Source organism: Takifugu flavidus, chromosome 17 (assembly GCF_003711565.1).
Source record: "Takifugu flavidus isolate HTHZ2018 chromosome 17, ASM371156v2, whole genome shotgun sequence".
Classification (NCBI taxonomy): Eukaryota; Metazoa; Chordata; class Actinopteri; order Tetraodontiformes; family Tetraodontidae; genus Takifugu; species Takifugu flavidus.
Genome location: NC_079536.1, coordinates 5407232 through 5427543, shown reverse-complemented (window position 1 = coordinate 5427543; position 20312 = coordinate 5407232). Strand labels below are relative to the sequence as shown.

General features: G+C 42.0%; 2 protein-coding genes across 3 annotated transcripts; one reads left to right on the top strand and one right to left on the bottom strand.

Moving 5' to 3' along the window:
- The first annotated feature begins 4420 nt into the window (after positions 1-4420).
- On the top strand, positions 4421-7955 carry LOC130514038 (solute carrier family 22 member 13-like). Of its 2 annotated transcripts, XM_057013403.1 has the most exons (10): positions 4421-5060; positions 5135-5238; positions 5589-5740; positions 5896-6067; positions 6151-6271; positions 6616-6710; positions 6873-7087; positions 7172-7280; positions 7461-7655; positions 7746-7955. In XM_057013403.1, exons 1-10 carry the CDS (start codon positions 4686-4688, stop codon positions 7804-7806), a joined length of 1599 nt encoding a protein of 532 aa, XP_056869383.1. In that variant the 5' UTR covers positions 4421-4685; the 3' UTR covers positions 7807-7955. The 2 variants fall into 2 exon arrangements, 1 of the variants encoding a protein (XP_056869383.1); XR_008946890.1 differs by lacking the exon at positions 7746-7955 and having other exon boundaries at positions 7172-7336; positions 7461-7656.
- Positions 7956-9646: 1691 nt separating this feature from the next.
- LOC130514037 (xin actin-binding repeat-containing protein 1-like) lies at positions 9647-17309 on the bottom strand. Its single transcript, XM_057013402.1, has 9 exons — positions 16999-17309; positions 16643-16799; positions 16500-16569; positions 16178-16432; positions 15574-15924; positions 15311-15389; positions 14294-14439; positions 14118-14165; positions 9647-13882 (listed from the first exon to the last, which is right to left on the bottom strand). The coding sequence occupies exons 1-9, from the start codon at positions 17051-17053 to the stop codon at positions 9938-9940; spliced, it is 5106 nt and encodes a 1701-aa protein (XP_056869382.1). The 5' UTR covers positions 17054-17309; the 3' UTR covers positions 9647-9937.
- Positions 17310-20312: the final 3003 nt, after the last annotated feature.

Below are 20312 nucleotides of genomic sequence, written 5' to 3'. Positions count from 1 at the left end.
ATGAATGAGCATATAAATTGAATGGGATTGGTCTTGTTTGGTTCTTATTTGGTCCAATAACATAGCTTTGTGGAACTTCATGACTCTGAGGTATTGATTGTCAACTTGTGATAACTGAAATGATTCACAATGTAGGATTTACTTTATCCCTGTCCTAATAAATAAGAATAATAATGAACACAGTCACTACTGTGCTAGTGGAGTTTTAGCCAGAGAAGACAAATATTTGACAGGAGGAAAAAGAAGCATAATTTCTAGTGGTAAAGCAACCATCTTTGAACACTGGGGTGCCAGGGATCCAATGCATAGTCTTTCTTCCACCTACAACACTGTGATAAATAATATTCCCAAACACATTCAGCCACGGTCAACGGGAGAGAATTCAGATACTCTATTAGGACAGGTCAGTAGTTTAACACAGGACTTATTTTTAACACTCTGAAGCCTCAAACGACCCATGATGCTTTGCTTTGTTTAGCTGGAGCCCAACCAACCAACCAACCAACCAACCAACCAACCAACCAACCAACCGAGATAATAACCATTCAAAATAAAGACTGGAATAGAAACAAGATAAATGAAGAGTATGCTAATAGTCATTATTTTATTTGCAGAAAATCTGAAGATGAACCTGCAGAGATGTGAATCTATGTCCAGATGTGCAATTTATATCAAAAATGAATAAAAATATTTACACTATAAACACATTAGACAGACACACAGAACCATCTTGGTGTGACGTCTGTGTGCGCCCTTGTTGTAAGGATCCTCGCCGCACTGCTCAGGCTCCTGGAGATCAACCATCATAGCATGCCCATGCTGATATATGGCCTCATACCTCTGTCCGCAGGAGGTTTGTGTTTGTTACTGCCTGAAACACGCACACAATCTCCAACTCTCAAATCATGCTGAACTTATGTGAGTGTATCAAGCCTTTAGCATTAATAATAAATGCTGGAATACAACAAATATTTATTAAAAATAATAAAATCATAGTTTATATATATTATATTTTTTATTTTCAGAAATTCTTGAAATACTACATGACAATGTGTGAAGTTTTCAAAGGCAAATGCTTATTAATGACAAGTAAAAATATGGACCCATAAAAAAGCAGTTTCTTTTAGGGATGTATTGGTTTTTGTGACCTACAATAAATAATAAAAAATATAGGCTTTTCTCACTCACATTAAATGTCAAAAGCAAGAACCTGATTCCTCGAAGTAACATATCAGGATACATCGTTTGTATATATTTTTGTCATATCATATCATATCATATCATATCATATCATATCATATAATATCATATAATATCATATCATATCATATTATATCATATTATATCATATCATTGCAGTATAACAGTAACACTAGGTCTGTCTGACCTGACCTTTGTAGTTGCTTTCTTTATATGTATAACCAGCCGCGTGATTACGGCTTCATGCATTATGACAGAAGCTGTTTGAAGGTAATCATTATCAAGTCAAGGTGTTTAAAGATTAATCTTCAACCCAACAGGTTTTAAGTGCTTGCCGCTGCCCTTTTGCAGAAAAAGATAAATATACATAAATAAAATCCAATATTGTGATGTAAAAATAAAAAATCTGAAATATTTGACTGTAAAAATCTGTATCTCCATTTTCATTAAGAAAGGCATAAGTGACTCTTTTAGGTTTGGGTGACATTTTTCAACCCTCTTTTGCCTCCTTTATTTCCTTTTGTCTGGTGGAGGGGTTAATGATCACCACTGTTATGGGTAAGTACAGCATTGATTGCACTGACATTGCCAGACATATCTCTGCAATCATTCATTAACAGGATAAGATTTTGATGCAAAGGAAGGAAGGAAAAGCACATGTATGAACCATGCAAAGGCATTGAGCTGTGCAAAGGAATAGGTTTATGCTTGGTGCCTAGAGTCACTCTTGACATTATGTAAAGACATTATATTTATAGTGGGCCGGGCCATCAAAGGCTCTTATTTTACCATAACCATCCTGCTTTTCAATCCTGTTGGACTAATCCTGCAGCTCGTCTCATTCAGCCCGATTATCGTACTGTTGGGAATATACTACTGGTCAGCCCCCTCTAGGGTTAATAATGCAGGTCTATTTTCTAAGGAGTGCTGGCAGGATTGTTTAACATGTTCCTGGTGCTGTATTTCATTCAGGCTTATCCCAGAGTCGGTTTGTTGGTTGAAAAGTCAGACCAGGAAAAAGGAGCTTTTGAAGAAATCCAGGGTGAATGGGAGGAACATGTCCAAGAATCTGTTGGATATGGACAGCAGCTTTAGATTATTATTATTTTAAAGGACAACAGAAGTCTCATGTATGTATGTATGTATGTATGTATGTATGTATGTATGTATGTATGTATGTATGTATGTATGTATGTATGTATGTATATACTGTACAATGTTCAACATTTCATCCATGGGACCTCAGTCAAGTCCCAGCACATTTAAAGCACTACAGGGATTATTTCTGTTGAAGGCAGAATAGTTTGGATGTAATTTCCATGTCTGCTTGTCTGTCGGGCATCGTTACCCCTCTGGTCAGCCTCCAGGAGGCCCTTATATCAGCATGGCATCGCCCCCGTCATTGCCAGGGGGTTATGTTTGCCACTGCCTGAAACACTCAATGTTGAACTGCAGGACCACACTGGAGTGAGGTGAATTTCATGTAAACCTTTCAACACAGAAAATCCTGCCCAATAACCATTGTTACATCATCGAGCATTCATTTCCAGGAAACAAAATGCTGAAGCAACAGAGAACAAAAAGACAATCTCTCCAATGTCTAATATAGACTAAAATAATATTTATCTTCAATATCAAACATATACTCGTGCCTGACCTTAGTCTGACCTCATTCACAAATAATAATTTAGTAAAAACCTTCTATTTATTCCCATTTTGCTCCACAATTTAAACAGGCAGAAAAAACGCTGGACATTGATTCATGTAAAGGCTTTTCCCCCTTATTTTGATGTTTTCATTTATGCATTTATGTAACCATTTCAGGAGACGTGGTCACTATCATGAACATCTACTCCAAAACGGTTCTTTTGTATATGGGACTGAAGTGCTTAGTGGCCAGTTAAAATCCTGACTAAGGTCCTCAAGAATGTATGTGTGTATATACCGTATTTTCACGACTAAAAGGCGCACCTAAAACACTGAGATTTTCTCAAAAATTGACGGTGCGCCTTATAATATGGAGCGCCGTGTGTTGAGTTCCAAAATCTGCTGTGCGCCTTTGGTGGGTGCACTACTGTAAACGCTCCGCCAATCGATTATGTCTATGTCGTCATGTATTGGAAGAGCTTTCACAAAATCAATGCTGAACCGGAACCGGTCGGTGAGTCCGATTCAGGTGATTAAAAAGAGGAATTTGGGATGTTGGACATTGAAATAGTGCAGCTGTTTCATTTAGATACAGAAGATGAAAACTTTGATGGTTTTGTGGCGGAAAAATAAATATTTTGTTCAATAAATGTGTCGAAACTCACTGTTTTACTTCCGTTCCATTTTTTACTGTATGTTTCAGCATGCGCCTAATAATACGGTGTGCATTATGTATGTTATGTACTGTACTTATGTACTGCGCCTTTTAATACAGTGTGCCTTATGGTCGCGAAAATACGGTATATACCGGTATCTATACCTCAACAGAAAGCCCATAATTCACTGACTAATGTTGTTTTTCAGTGTTATCACAAGAAAAATCTTTTCTAGTGCCCCCTCCCCCAAAAAACAAAACAATAGAATACTAAAGATATATGCCTTATTAAATGAACTGCATTTAAATTCCATGCATTTATCTTGACAATCAAGTTTAAAATAAACTGTTGTTGGATGGCATCAATGTTCCTGTTGCCCAAAGGACTATTTTTTTATTTTCATTTTTCGTCACAGTGATTAAACCTGTGTTATGGAAACTAAGGTACAAAGGTTGGGACCTCGTAAATTATCTTTTGCCAATGCGAGCTGATGTCAGATGACACCGGAGACACTTTCTGCTGAGCTTTCAACAGTTGAGAACAAACACAGCGTCTGCTGGGAGTTTGCTCGGGACTGGACAAAAATTTGCATTTCTAATATGCCTGTTGCTGGACGGTGGAGAACAAAACAAGAGTTTAAAAGAGTACCAGGCGCTTTATGTCCATTGAAAAACACATTCCGCTGGACTTAAAATCAGTTCTGATCTATGGCAACAGAGTCAATCATCGCCACATTCTGTAGTTAATATTAGAATATGTCATCGGTTTTCTGGGCTAGATTAACAACAACCACCCCCTAAGGAACCACCAGGGTGTGAAATTTAGATTGGAGAGCAGCAACTAAGCATTATCTGTGAGATTTAAGAAGGAATTTGTCAGCTGATAGAAAGGTCCAAAAGGTCACAGTAGACTACAGGTTTACTGACACTTCTTTTAAATATACAACCTAAAAGTAGATTTTAGCTAACTGCAGAAAAGATTATAGTGTACAGTTTAAAGTACATTGTAAGTGTAGTGAGGTTATCAGAGTCGAGATGCTGAAACAGTTGAGGAGTTAAATATTAATAAGCAGCATCAACTATAATACCCTTTCCTTGCAGATCCACAGCATGTGGGACTCAGTGCTTGTTGACAACACTTCCTTTCAATAAGGAAGAGCAGGAGATCCATCCGTACGTCAGTATGAGCACTTTTGGACAGGTTTTGAAAGAGGCTGGGGAGTTTGGTTTGTTTCAGAAGTGGTTACTGCTGGCGCTGTGCCTTCCCAGCATATTTTCTGCCTTTAATGTGATTGGTCAAGTGTTCACAGGCCTGAGCTTCCCACATCACTGCAACACCGACTGGATCCTGGAGCGCGGACCCAACCTGACCCAGGAGAGACAAAGGAATCTCACCCTGCCTGTAAACAAGTATGGGCAGTATGAAAGCTGTAGGATGTTCACTCCCGTGGATTGGGATCTGGAGGCCATTGAAGGTTACGGGATTAACATGACAAGCGAATGCATACATGGATGGGACTATGAGGCCTCTATTGAATTTTCCACTATTGTGACAGAGGTAAATGAGGAAACTCCACTTATTCTTTGATACTGTGTAATTTTACCTTTTTAACTACTATTTCTGCCATCAAGATGGATCTTGTGTGTGAGGAAAAGGGTTTCATTGAGGCCTCTCAGTCCATGTTCATGGCAGGATGTCTGATTGGATCCCTTTTGTTTGGGGCGATTTCTGACAGGTACGCTCCAAAAGCATCAGTTATCAAATAATATATAGTAATAATGTAATAATAAAAAGATACAATTTAGTCTCGACATTTTAAACAATGTAAATATGGTCGTTTAATCCCGATTCACCGCTGTACCGACATGACTGTTAATGTCTTTCTGCAACTAACTCGATGAACACGAGAGGGCAGCATTTATCTTGGGTCTTCTTTGGGTCATGTTGCATGAAGCAATGGCATTGCCCATTTTTAAAAAATAATCAGGTGGTAAAAGTCTACCAGCCCAGTGATATACCAAGAGATTGCTTTATTTTTTTGTTGTTTGTTTTAAATATACATGTTTTTTTCTGTTATATTTTTAGGTATGGGCGACGTTTTGCCACCATATCCAGCCTCTTTGGTCTGCTGCTGTGTGGCGTTGGCTCGGCTTTCTCACCCAACATTTATGTTTACATTATCCTGAAATTTTTCTGTGGGGTTACAGGAGTACTTGTAATGCAAGCAACTGTGATAGGTAAGTTAAGAACTGCACTTTTCAAACCAGTAAAGAAACCTCTGTCTTGCCTGCAGTGTCCCCGGAGATGAGTTTGTTGAACTGAAAGTGAAACAGACTCTGTCCTTGCATGATGTTGTTATACAAGAGAAGGTGAATCTATCATTGTCCTTCAGGCATAGAGTGGACTGGTCCCTCACACTCGGCATTTTGCACCACGATGATCCTGCTTTCTTACCCTGTTGGACTGATGCTGCTGCCTGGAATTGCCTATTTGATCAGCAACTGGAGGACGCTGCAGCTCATCTTCTTCAGCCCTCTGATTCTCCTCGTGGGATTGTTTTACTGGTAGGCATCATCTGGAGTCACTAATACAAGTCTGACAGAAATGTTATGAACGTCACTGATTCTGGATCTGTTTTCTCCTTCAGGCTTCTCCCAGAGTCTGCCCGCTGGCTAATGACTCGGGGCAAGAAGGAAGAGGTGCAAAAGGAGCTTCTGAGGGCAGCAAGGGTGAACAGGAGGAAGATACCGCAGAATCTGTTAGATAAGGTCTGTAGCATCATAGCTGACAGGTCTGTGCGATTTGTACTTTTGGAATTTCCTCTGTTATTGCTCTGATTCTGCTGGGATATCCAAATGAGAACAATCTCTCAAGGATTCTGTGAGCAGATTGTTTGCAGTTTCAAGTCACACAAAGTGGATCAGCAACCCTTGAAAGAATATTGGCACAAATCTGCATAATCTGTGGCCGCACTGTTTCCACAACGGCTCCTGCGCGGGTGGCAGCAACATGGGTTGCCACAAACAAAAGTTCAGGGGGTGTAGGTAGTAGAAGAAGAAAAAGCCTGTATATCATTATTACCATATTTTTCTTCTTCCTTTGTTTTGATCAGTTGGAAATAGAGGGCGCAGGAAAGAAAGAGAACATGTTGGACATCTTTACCACACCCTATTTAAGAAATCGTACACTCATCATGGGATTTATCTGGTAGGTTTGTTTTTTTCAAGGAAACATAAGAAATTCCCTCATAGATGGATGAGCCACTGGATTTCACGTCATTGCTGAGCTACACTTGGTGTAAAATGTTTAATTAAAAAGTATGCTACTCATGATACCCTAAATTTATTGTTTCTCCAAATCTGACACCAGGTTTTCATCAAGTATGCTCTATTATGGATTGAGTCTGAATGTCGGAAACTTCGGCGTGAACATCTTCCTCACTCAGTTCATCTTTGGTATTGTGGAAATTCCTGCAGTCCTGAGCAATTTTGTTCTGACTCAGCGTTTGGGGAGGAGACTAAGCCAAGCGGGTTTTCTGTCTTTTGGGGGTGCTGCTTGTCTTTTGATCCTTGCAATTCCAAAAGGTACAGAGTTTTGTATGCTTTTTTAATTATTGGATTTTTTTTCATTTTTTTTCTTCAACATGGATTGTTGCATTCAATTTTCAGACCTTCCTCTGGTGGTTACAGTCATCGCTGTACTTGGGAAATATTTTGTATCTGCCTCTTTCAGCACAGCTTATGTTTATACTCCAGAACTCTACCCCACCACTTTGAGGTGAATTGACCTCATGGGTAACGTTCTAAACATTTTAAAAAACTTCTCTTTTGAAGGTAAATGCATGAATATACAGCATTGTTATTTCAAATCTGTTGATATATAAAAACAGCAGCATGTATGAAATTTAAATCTTTAAAAAAGACATCGAGGCTGAGGAGACATTTTCTTTTCTTGCAGGCAGAATGGTGTGGGTCTAAATTCTGTGTGCGGTCGCGTGGCGGGAACAGTCACCCCCCTGATCAGACTCCTGGAGGTCTACCACCACAAGATCCCTATGCTTATATATGGAATAGTTCCGCTAATTGCAGGTTGTTTGTCCCTGCTGCTACCCGAAACGCTTAATGTTGAACTTCAAGACCACACTAAAGTCAAGTGAGTGCATATTTAATGATGGCCATGATAGATTGTGAAAGATGCAGCATTAAATGCAGATGTGAAGAAAATCTATTTTATATGTTTTAGGAAAACTAAACAGGAACGGACAGAGGATGATCCTGCTGTGGACAATCTCTTGAAGGTCTAATTCAAACCATTGAAACCATTTACGTTGAATGTCTGTTGCTGTTTTCTGACATCACTCCTCTCAGTGAGTAAACGAGTAAACTCTGCCTCTTTAATATTTTTTTTATTGTACCTGTCACAGTCTTGCATTAAAAATATGTCTCCTGTTGACATTTGTTGGTTTAATATTGACATTTAATGCATTTCTACATCTTTAAGCCATTAATAATGTCTGTATTTTGAAACAATATACACTGTCTTAAAAAAATAAAATAAAATATTGAGACAGAAATATAAAATTTCTAAGTACATTTCCCCCCCATTGCAATTTTTTTTAAAACCACATTATACGGGGTTTTAGCGAAATATTGTAGGATAAACAGAGGCGACTTGCGAGGAGTGTACCATTCTGTTCCAATAGCGCAAAGTTGTTTCCGTAGAAACTAAACGGAATGGGCCCCATTGCGTCAACTACCTACACCTGAGTGTAACTCGGAGGAAGTTGAGAAAAGCCAATAACAATAAAAATGACAATGACAATAACGTGAAGTTAAAAAGAGGGCGGCGGGAGGAGAAAGTTCGAATGGTGAGTAAACTAAAGAAAGAAGCATGCAGATATGGAATCCTTTTACGTCATACAACAGATGATTGTGAAAAAGGAGTAAAAGGAGAGCGTTACATTGCCCTTTTGGGGCCGGTTGCTATGACATGTGTTAAAAATGTTAACTGTTTTATTTTCTGTCTGACAAGACAAGACAAAGGGGGCATACATGAAATAGGGTATGATCAAAATAATCATTTTATATATAAATTTAGCCTCATCATTTGAATTTGATTAAAAATTATGATATTATACCAGGGTTTTGGATCCATTCTAGTTGAAAATAAATGCGGATAACATAAAATTCTTCTGTACACGTGATGTCCATTTTAATTTCTCTTTAAAATCACTTTTCTCTACTCATACATGGCCCATTTACACATGTAAATGACAAACAGGAAGTCAGCTGTACAGTGCTATGCATGGACGGTCATTTTTTACATTTTAAAATCAGAAATTGGTAACGACTGATCAACAATTTTAATCGGTTACTAACCAATGATTTCACATAGTAAAATCTTGACAACAGTTGAGCTTTTTGAGGACCCCTAATATGTCTTCAAAGAGTGGCTGTAGGCTGAGAATAAAAACACACTGCATTGTAACCATGGATATTATCGCTACAACAACAAAGAACAGCCATAAAGGTGAGTCATGTGATACTTACTATCACAGAATATCTTCGTCTATAGCTGAATATTATCTTCTGTTTTCTTTAGAAGCCACCGGTTCTTGTGCTGAGCATATCCAAAGCCTTCATCATAGTTCCCTTTTCTTCTGAACAGTTGTTGGTAGTGAAATGTACAGTAGAATTCCTCGTGTAAAGGTGCATAATTAGACACGCTATGAATGAACAGAGTCTGTCAGTAGTGGCAATTTTATTCCTTAAAAGATTAAACGCGCGTGGTACTTTGTAATTAACAGGCTGTTTTTAAATATTCCGCATTTAAGCTCATCTGTCCCATTAAATTTACTTAATCAGATGCTAATTGTTCATTTTTTAAAGTTTATCTTTTATCTTGATTCATTCAAAACCTCCAAAATGGACCAAGAAATAGGACATGTGAGTCTTTCCAGAGTGCCATGAACGCATCATTGCTATTATTATTATTATTATTGAGAAATGAGAAATTTCTTATACTGAAGTATGATTTTCAATATCAATCATTAGTACTGAAAAATTCACTCAATTGAAGATTAAAACAGAATTAAATCATCAATGATTCTGTAGATTTTCTTAAAGAATATTTTAATGTCTCACCTCAGTTTTTTCTTGCACTGTTTACAACTGAAGCAGGCTTTGTGAAATATACATTTGTGTGTGGCTATCCTCTCCATCGGATAAACCGGCTTCAAACACGCCGAGCACATCTCCTGACAAGCTGGTTGGAACTGGGGAAAAAAGTTGGGCCTTAAAAAAACTTTTCAAAAAGAACACCCCAAATCAGTTCAAAGTAAAATACATCCTGAAACATCACCTCACAAATTTGACACAAAAAACAAAATAATTGCTAAAACTGTGCTTGTCTGATGGCCGGTAGGACCTCTGAGCCTAACCCATGGATGGTTCTGGAGGAACGGGGATGATGGAAGCTCTGGAGGAGTAAACCCTGTTCCCAAAGGGATCCGTCCTCTCAGTGACTGTGATAGTGTTTCCCTTGTGGTCCGTCTGCACCTCCAGCACGCTGACCTCTCGTTTGTGGTTGTAGCAGGACTCTTCCTGGCCTCTCCTCTCTCCGTTACATGTGAGGGTTGCTGTTGTCAGGAATTTCTCCTCTGTTTTAGGACTTTGCAGGCATGTTGGGCAGATTTTAGACTCTGGTGTCTGTCTGGCAGCAGACTGGATGGAAATGAAGTTGGGTGAAGGTGAAGGACTTGGCTGATGTTTTACTCCAGTACTTGCAGGCTGGATCCCTTGGAGAGGTCCGCTTTCTTCTGCAGGGGTTTCCCATTTCAACACAGGCTTTGCTCTGTACGATCCAATGCTAATTTTGCTAATGTTAGCAGCGGATGGAGAACCTTGGTCAGTACCCATTGACTCTTTGAGTAGGCTCGATAAACCGGCAATGTCCGACTCGGATTTCAAAGTTGATACAGAATAAAGAGCCTTCTTTATGGCTGCTTCGATGTCCACGAGCCTGGCTAAAGTCTGTTCCTTTAGATTCAGAATTTCCTCGCTGGCTCTCTCCAGGTTTCCAAACACATGTTCCATAGAGAGTTTGGTTCCAACACTGTGTGTGGTTGAGGGCGTCCTCTCCTGTTGTTTCTCTTCGTTGACCTTGTTTGGCTTCTTTCTGTTAGAGCTGACCACCCAGTGTGGGACATTCTCGAATACACCCCGCAGGGAGCGTACATCCACCCCGCTGGTGGCCTTTTCTATCTCCTCAACTCGACTGAGAAGGCTCTGCAGCTCCTCCTGCTTTCGCAGGTTGTCAAAAATCTCCATGGCCGCTGTGATGTTGCCTTTGACGATCTCGTCCATGTGGACTGACAGACGCTGCCGGCGTTCTGCCTCCGTCTCAGAACGTCCTTTCTTTTCCCTCATCTCCACTTTGCTTTCATGCGTCACTGATTTATCGATCGGGTCTTTTCCCTCAGCGTCGGTGGAGATATTTGGATAACTGGCTAACTTTCCTGTGAGAATTTGGGCTTCCATATTTGGGCTTTTATGGTCGAGCTGGGCAATTTTTACTCGTTTTGGCTTTTTGGGCGCATTCATAACAGATTTTTTCTCTGTTTTTTGACTTTCTTCATGGAAATGTACAGCCATTGCTTTAGTCATGCTCTCCTCAGCTGATGAAACTTTTTCACCTACCATTAAATTCTGTCGTCCATTTTCATTTTCCTCTTCTGTGCTGACAATTGAACCTTTGTCCTGGTGCCTCTCTCCATCATTGAGCTGGTTTGGCTGAAGAGTTGCTGAACCAGGTTCTTCATTTGCTAGACTCTTATTGGTTGAGTGAATGTCTTGTTTGACTTTCAGATGCTCTGGCTTTGGTGGAATTGCTGGTTTTGGACCAGCAGACCTGCCTTTCTCAGCACTCCCTGGTCTTGATGTGTCTTTATGTTCTTCACTGTGTTGTCCTTGATCAGATTTAGGTTTGGAAAGAGGGTAAATCTGCTTTGTAGGTGCCTGAGTGAAACAATGTACAGCATTTTGGGGACTTTTGGATGAGTTTCTGTATATCATGGCTGCTTTGAAATCTCCTCTGGTGACATTAATGTTAGATCTCTCTAGAGACTCTAAAGCTGCTTGTAGTTTACCCTCAAAAACCTCCTCGCCCTCCTGCTCTGCTGCTACTGTTTCTGAACTACTCGCACACCCAGAGTGGCCTTCGGGACCCATTCTGGCGCAGGACGGTTTGTGTGTCTCATTATTTGTGACTCGATGATAATCCTCTGTATTTTTGTTTGCTAAATTTAATTGTTCGACATCACTCGTTGGCCTTGTATGTTCTTGAACATTAGATTTTTCCTGTAATGTTTTGGCCTCATTAGTAGCTTGTTGGAGGGCATTTATTGCAAGTTGGAGGTTAGAAATCTCATCACAGTCGGCTAAAACCTCAACTAATTCAGCTTTGTGGATGACATGATCCTCCTGGTTCTGAAGATGAGTGCTTGTTTTCGATGGTGTAGCTGTATGGTTTTCCTTTACTTTCTGCTGGGAGATCATCCCGGAGCTACCAATGGATGTTGGGTTCATGGTTTGACCTGTAAACATACCTGAACTGTCTTGGCCTCGAGTCTGTTCTTCATCCTCCTTCGGTTGGTTTGGACTTTTATCTCCGGAGAACATGTGCTTCAATTTTTTCACATCCACGGGGACCCACTCTGATGTGTCTGCCTGGTTATCCATTTGTGCAGGGTGAAGCTCCAGGCCTTGGATGGCCACATTATTGATAGATGGGAATTCCTCCATTGCTGGCTCGGCATGAAACGCTTTTAAATACTCTAAATCTCCCGTCTCAATGCAGGTTTTAAACAGTTTAACGTTACCCTTTGCTATGATTTCAGGCCCTATTGATGCTGTGAGGGTTTGGTCTTTGGGAGTATGTTTGCTGGAGCTCATTAGTGACCCAGCTTCTCCTTTACCTGGCTCTTGAGCGCCGCTCTCTGGCTGCAGTTCCTCATACTCTCTTGCCTGTGGAGGACAGTATCTTTTCACATCGTCTTCATCAAAATACTTGTAGAGGGAGTAAACGATGACCTCAGCCCATGCTTCCACATTCTGCTGGATTATCACGCCTTTCCTCAGGGAGTTGTCTTGATGGAGAATATCCTCCACAACCTGAACCAGCTGGGCAGTTTTACACTCCGTTTCCTGGTGAAATCCAACGTTCACTATTGTGGCCTCAATGCTCCCTTTCTTGTCCTCTTTCAGATAAGTGATCCGAGGCTTGAGGTGTGTACGTGGTACCAGCTGCAGGATGAAGTTCTGTGTTCCACCTTCAGCCACCTCGTCATATTTTATCATGGGCCCGCCATCTGTCAGTGTGAATTTGGCCTTTTTGGCGATCATCGTTTCACTGACTTCAATGATGGAGCCGTCTGAATGTATGACATTAGCATGATGGAGACACTCGAGCGTGTCTCTGATGTTCTCCACCATCGCCTCCACCTCGTCCTTGTTCTGATGCTTGATCTTATCAAACGGCAGCGATTCAAACAAGTAAGCTCTCTTCTTGACATTGGCTGTCAAACAGTCTCTGTGCTCCCCACTGTCACCTGTTGCATTATGGGTTGTTGACTCCTTTTCTATGTTTGCCGCGATGAAAGGATTGTTGTTGAAAAGAGCCGCACTTGTTTTGAGTTTTTCCTCTGCGTCCATATTTCTAAGGCTTGTCTCATCCTCAAAGGGGCTTCCATCTGTACCAGAGAATTCATAGTCGGGGCTCTGCGGGTGCAGCGGGCCCGATGAATGAAGAGCTTCCTTGTTTCTGTTCTGGAGGTTCCCAGTTTTGCTCTCCTGTTTTGATTTTTGGGCATTCCCTCTTTGATCCTCAAATAAAGGGAGTTCACTCACAGACTGACCCTCAAAAATCTTCCTCGTGGCTCGAGCGTCGATTATTCCATCATCCTCCTCATTGTGTTTCACACTTTCTTCTTGCGTTTCACACTTTGCTATTTTGCTGTTTTCACTTCTTCCCACTGGCAGCCTGGGAGCGAAACACGCTTCCGTCGTAGAGCGGTTCTCAAATAACAAGCGTCTGGACAGGACCTCTCCCTCGTATCCACTTTCCTCAGCTGCTCCACCAGTGTCGGAGCTCAAGACCTCAGCCAGCTCCTCATCCAAAACATCATTCAGCCTCTTTAGCTCTGGGTGGGTGTGCTTTAGCAGCCTCCTCAGCTCACATTTCTGCCTCTGCTGATGTAGATTTCCTTTCACAACCTGGGCCGTCACAGGCAGGAAGCGTGAGTCAGACCTGTTGCAGGGCTGCTGTCTGCCTGAAACAGGCGGATGAGGGTCCTCTGCTGTTTGTCGGGAATTGTCCGCCATCTTTGAAGAACAAAATGATGTTCTTAAAATAAATCCCGTGAGCATGCACTGATGCCATTTGTTACCTTCATGCATGTTCTTTTTCCACATGCAAAGATGGGTCAGTGGGTTAACTGTGTTCCCAGTGGATTAGGCAGCCACAAACAAACCTTGAATGTGATTTTTAAAATGCGTTCTTTACATCTGAATGCTGCCGTGTTATCACATGCACGCGGTATCTGAAATTCTCTCTTACTTTGATGTTGGTGAATGTTCTCCCAGACCGAGGTGACTGATCTTGTGCCTGTTGGAATGAATAATCAGTTTTGCAGTTAAAACACTAGTAATTATATTTCCTTGATATAATGTGGTTTTCAGTAGGGAGTTTACACACTGGGGAGCACAGGCAAACTAGATCAGTGAGATATTTACGGTTTGTAAAAGCCCGTTTGCCGGTTCTTTAGGCGCCCCCTTCGACAGCAAGAGGGCAGAGATGGCTTTGACAGAGACGCTCAGTTTGTCCTTGGTTGGTTCGAAGGAGCTGTCCCTGAAACCTGTAAATGACTGCCTGTTTTCATCTGCAGAGAGGAAAGACGCAGCGCTCAGTGCACAGATTTATCATGGTAATAAACCAAAATGAAAGACTAGACTGATTTTTATAACGTAAGCTGCTTTTTAGCTGATATCCACATCGGTATTCTGTGTGGAACGGAGAATATTAGGTAACAGCTGTCATGTGGTCAAGTTATAAATGCCCTGTTGCTGTGAAGCAGGACTGATACCCAACCCCCAGTGACTCAGATATGAAGATTTAGGTCGGCTACAAATGCAAGCGGGAGTCTAAAAGGGACCTAAAATTGTTCACTAGTAGGAAATAGGCAGAAGAACAAGGTTTGCTCGGACTCCATGGAGATTCCGTGGCACTAAAATGATCATCCTCTATAAGGGCGAATCCTGCAGCATTAAAGAATCACATCTGTACTCACAGGTGATCAGCGCCCAGTTCCCTCTGTCCTGTCTGTCCTGTTTCCTTTCAGGCTTTCTTAAATGTGTTCAGTTCTGCTTCCCTGTTGTGTTCTGTGGTTCCCTCTTGTTCTCGCCCCGGTGACAGCTGAACCTTTCACCCTTCCACACTTATTCTAGCCTGGAAGTCAGCTATTTCTGTCCCTGTCCCCTCCTCTGCCAACACCAGGCTGAGTCAATCACGACTTCCTGCACAGTCACTGCCCCCCCTTTCATTCTGCAAACCGATTCATTCATAACCTTTGAATTTTTAGCCCAGTGATTCCTCTTATGCGTCATAAATCTATAAATAACCCTTATTATAACCACATCTACGTCAGCTCAGTCTTCGCTGTGTTACATTTATTTATTTATTTTACACATTTGCTAAATACGACTAATTACAAAGTCGTGTATGGACTGGATGGTTGGAATCTGATTACCCACCAGCTTTAATGGCTACCATCTTTTCAAAGTCGATGCCTGCTATTGTCTTCCTCATCTCTCCTCTTGGCCTGGTCACCACCTGTAGAGACACATTCATCAGCTGCTTTCAGCCACAAAAATGTTTGTTTTTTTTTGGGGGGGGGGGGGGGGGGTGATCTGGTCATCTGTAAATAAATGGCATGAATTTCTGTATATTCTGTATATTATATAACCTTTGATTGAAATTTGTCAGCTATTTTGACACATAGTTGGTCCTGATTTACCTTCTGAGATGATGGAGCATCTTTTCCCTCCTTCTGTGGGACGTCAGCAGTTTGGCTCCTTGGTTTTTCTTTCAGGCTCTTTCCTTCAGCCTCTCTGTCTGTCACCTGCAGGACTTCTGCTGGCTTGATGGAGGCTGGGCTGTTTTTGACCCCTCGGGCCATGTTCTGTGCGTCCATTTTGGACTCAAAGCGAGCCCTGAGGGCCTCGATGGACCCAGAGCTGCTCCGAAGGCTCCCTGTCGACTTGCTACGGACCAAACTCGTCTTGATTTGTGGGGACTCCCACTTGTCTCCTTTCATCTTCAAAGATTTTGGGGGATGTTTTTCAGTTTCCAGAGGAGGATCATTTGTCTAACAGACAGAAAGTAGATTATTCACACACTTGAAATGTAGCATTCTTTAAAACCTGTTAGATAAATGTAGTGAGTTGAGTCACTGCTGCAATAAAAGCATTTGCGGAGGTCATATTTTATTCCGGCACACCCACTTTCCATTCCCAGGGACTTTGCCAATTACAATCTAAGGAATTGTGAAGAAAAGTAGCTAAACCTGTCGTTGTCATCATCATCATCATCTTAGACTGTTGCCGTTTTATCATTTTTACCTGTTTGGCCTCCGCTGTCTTCTCCTGTGTGGCTTCCACAGACCTGCTGGTTGACTGTTTGCTGGTCACCTTCTTCTGTGTGTCCTCCTTTGACTCAAAACGGGCCTTTAAGCTCTGGAAGGAGACCACCTTGATTTGAAGGCTGCCCATGGACTTGCTGCGTGTCAATCCTGTCTTGGAGTGAGACTGGTCCTTGTTGTCATTTCCTCTGTCCAACGCTTCTACGTGAGGCTTTGTAGTCACCAGCGATGACATCTGGAGGAGAAACATGAGCTTTCTGTAGCGCTCTAACACCAGGAGCTAAGAAATGTCACATAAATACCTGTTTTGCTATTGCTTCTGCTTTGATTTCTGCATTTTCCTGACTATGGTTCTCCGTTGTCATCTGATACCTGCTCACAAAGATCATATCACATGTCTACAAACACAAGAACCGAGGTCACTGAGCTGTTAGGATTCAGTCACCTGGAAACCAGCTGGGACACAGATGTGGATCTGTCCCGAAGGAACAAGGTAGGCTGGTCACGTAAAGAGGAAGCGCTCGGCGTCTGGGTGTGCCACAGGTCGCTCTTCAGTTCCATGACAGTCGTGTTGTAGCAGTCCGGCTTTCCAATAATATTACCTAATATGCATAAAAGATAATCAATGGACGTCTTTAAGGTTTAGAAGATTTAGTCTGCAGGAACATGTTAAGTAATTTTAAAACAATGCCTATTTATGACGAAGCCAAGAAGAAAAAAATGGAGCTGACGATCAGTTTAGTGGAGACGTTGACAGAAATGGAGGCACTACTGTGAGGCAATCTGCAGCAGAGTCTTTACCTGATGAATGTCGGCCAAGCGTCTGTTCCTGTGACGACGAGATACCTGCGCACATCACAAGACCTGTGCATGAGTGGAGCAAAGTCCTCCTTCCTCATGACACATGACTGTGTGTGAAAGGATCTAGGGAAAAAAGGTCCAGAGAATCAGTTGGGTAACTGAGAACCTGAGAATCTGCTGCATTCGTATGATCCAATCTAGAAATGATTCACATCTGTTTCATTATTATGGTCCTCTATTTAACTTATGAACTTGTAACATCTGATGCCAGGTTAGACTTATATGATGTATAAGCAAAGTTCCAAAACCTCTTTATGAATAGAATTTATTCCATGTGCCACTTTCAGAGCATTAGTGGGATGGTTTTAAAGACCAACTGAGTTAATAGGTAACAGATTACCAACTCACACTGCGTTATTAAATCATGTGAGCAGGCTTATCACAGTCTTTTATTTTGTATTTATGTATTTGCACCTGTGCTGTACTCTCTCTCTCTTTCTCTCTTTTTTCTCTCTCACACACTCTCATACTCATATATATAATATACCCACATATATATATATAAAATATTGATGTTAATTAGCAAAAAAGATAGCAAAGCTGCCAAATATTCACCCATAATATATACAGCAACAAATGATAACGTGTGTTCAGACCACAACCACATTCCAACATTCAAATTGAAGCTATAATAATAATAATAATAAGAAGAAGAAGAATAACTGAGTCCGTACAAACAGAACACAATGGATTTCTTTTGATTTCAGTTGCGTGAGTGGGTTTAAAGTGGCTATTGGAGACACCAGAGGCTTTTGTTGCTGTATAGAATTTATATTCCCTCTTTTTTAGTCTTGCCTTCTGTTAATCAGTCGTCAGACAAAGAGAGGAAAAGGGGAACAGCAGCAACAGCAGCTCACACCCCTGGGGGCAAAAAAAAAAAAGATTTCAGCCGAGCTGTCTCCCCCCCCCCCCCCACGACTGCAACCCTTATCCCTCCTTTCAAACCCCACTCCTGTCTCTGTCTCAGAGGCGCTGCAGAGATGAAAGGGAATATGCAATGCACCGCCTTTGACTGTGAACTGTGCAGTGTTTTTAGGGGGAAGTTTACTGGCCTTGTCTGCATTTTAAACACATGTCGACGCCGTTCCAGCCAGCTGTGGGAGAGACTGAAACGCCAGTGGTTTCAGTCTGGCGTCTGGTGAAGCCTTGAGAATATACATATGCTCATGCGTGCTCGTAGAATTTACTGTGCTTTGAATACAGCAACCAAGAGCTTTCCCTCTAGTAATACCAAAAATGACCAGTAGATGGAGGTAGAGACCAGAAAAATCCCTCTTCTGCATTGTCTTCACATCTGGGTTATGTGGGAACGTTACAGTGGGGCTATTCGAGGCCAAACTAGGTTATTACACTAAAATAACCCACGCACGGCGAGAACAGATGAGGGAGATAAGGTCAGAGCTGCTGAGAGTAATTCGATGCTCTGAGTGATATCACACACTTCAATTTGCACTCCTCTCTGCCTGTCATGCACAGTGTTAATGTTCAGACAAGTTAGGCCTCAATTAGGCTTCTTCAGTTGACATTTTTACAGCATGGTGGAACGTACGAGGTCAGTCATGCGACCTTCTGCATGCAAGTGACATGTGCACACACACACACACACGCTCTGCCACTCTGTCATGAGGTTGCACAGTGTGGATTATATGTATGCATCGTGACACAGAGGCCAGGCAAAGCGTGACTCATCAGTGGTGCACGAGTGTGTGAGATTCAAGATTCAGCCTTTGATACTTCCCAACGTTTGTTCCTTTCTTTAAAAAAAAAAAGACTTGGCTTCTGTGGATGAATTCCCATATGATCTTAAACATTAACTGTGGAGCGGAAGTAAACCAGCCACATGTTAGCTAACAAATACAATTATATATTTTCTTTTTTTTCTTCTCCCTTTTCTGTTCTTGTTTGCTGATAATGGCCAATTGGCCCTGAACATTGCCTATTTACTGCCTCTTAGAGCTTTATTTTATTTTATTGATTTATTTTTTCCTGGCTGGACACCTCACAAAGAGCCTCTTACATCATTTACCTTTATGTTATGCAACAGTGGTTACCGATGTCATGAAAAGACCACATCAACAGATTGTTACGTCTGTACTTTATGGCCATAAACTGACGCTTTTTGGGGCATTTTAGCCCTAGTCCACGCACATCTGGACATCTCTCTGCAGCTGCTTGTTGTTGGCCCATTTCATTACCTCAGCAGAGAAGATTGAGGAGGAGGAGGGAGAGAATCTGCTGTATATTTATCATATACTGATATCATAAGTCAGATGAATGGCAGCGAAGCCTCATACCTTCTTTTATTAAATTCTTTGACCTTTTGTGGTCTGATCATTTCCACGCGTACAGATAAGATTATTTAGTCGTCGGAATGACTAAATCTGGTTTGTCTCTGCCAGTCCATGATTGTAATAAGGTGTAGCAGCTCTCCCCGGCTAAAGGGAGGAAAACTGGAGCCCAGTCCAGGCAAAGATTTCCAAGTTCATTTGTTCTCAGCGCCTGAAATAGAAGCAAACGGGGGAATCTGTGTGTCACGGGGAAAAGTGCATTCTTTCCAGCCTTCTCCAAACACATGGCTATGATTTGTTTGAACACTCCCCTCTATTCCTGCGGAGAACACGAGCAGCGGTACACTGTGTGTGTCCCTGTGCATGTTCTATTGCAGGTGTGTGTGCCGGCCTGAAGGGAACGTGCTTCGGCACAGCTGAGTGGGAGTGCCTCTGACCTGGGCCGTCCCCTTTCTGTTCCCATGAAGTGGAAAGTGCTGCTGCCCGCCTCGCGTGTGTTTGTGTGTCAACGAGCACGCACGTTTCACACATGTGACCGCAGCGCAGGCAGCCGTGCTTCTAAGCTGCTTTGCAGGACTTAGAAGGGCAGCCGCTCGCTGGCTGCTGAAAGGGCCCAGAGGGGGTGACCACGGCCTAGCTACGCACCGGTGCCCGGGGTTTCACACAACAATGCCGGGTCAGAGGCGCCGCTCAAAACTCTCCATGCTCACAACTCCAACTTTTAATTAAAGCTATCACTTTTGTTCCCATGGGGGTCAAAATAGTTGTAATTTACAACCCCCCCCCCCCCCCCCCTTTCCCAGAACTAAATTGTCCAGCCTACACAGAGGATTGTGTCTTGTGCTGCACTGGTGACCTGTGCAGGGTGTATTCTTACCTCTCACCTAATGACCACTGTGACAGGCTCCAGCCTGTGAATCTGATTAGAAACAAGCTGCAGTTGAACAGAGGCTGAATGCATAAGCA

Coding starts and splice junctions, on each gene's coding strand:
- LOC130514038 (XM_057013403.1), top strand. CDS start 4,686: ATGAGCACTTTTGGACAGGTTTTGAAAGAGGCTGGGGAGTTTGGTTTG. Junction 6,272..6,615: donor CGCAGAATCTGTTAGATAAG/GTCTGTAGCATC, acceptor TGTTTTGATCAG/TTGGAAATAGAGGGCGCAGG. Junction 7,656..7,745: donor CAAGACCACACTAAAGTCAA/GTGAGTGCATAT, acceptor TATATGTTTTAG/GAAAACTAAACAGGAACGGA.
- LOC130514037 (XM_057013402.1), bottom strand. CDS start 17,053: ATGTGCGCAGGTATCTCGTCGTCACAGGAACAGACGCTTGGCCGACAT. Junction 15,925..16,177: donor AGACAGCGGAGGCCAAACAG/GTAAAAATGATA, acceptor TCTGTCTGTTAG/ACAAATGATCCTCCTCTGGA. Junction 13,883..14,117: donor GAACATTCACCAACATCAAA/GTAAGAGAGAAT, acceptor TGTTCTTCAAAG/ATGGCGGACAATTCCCGACA.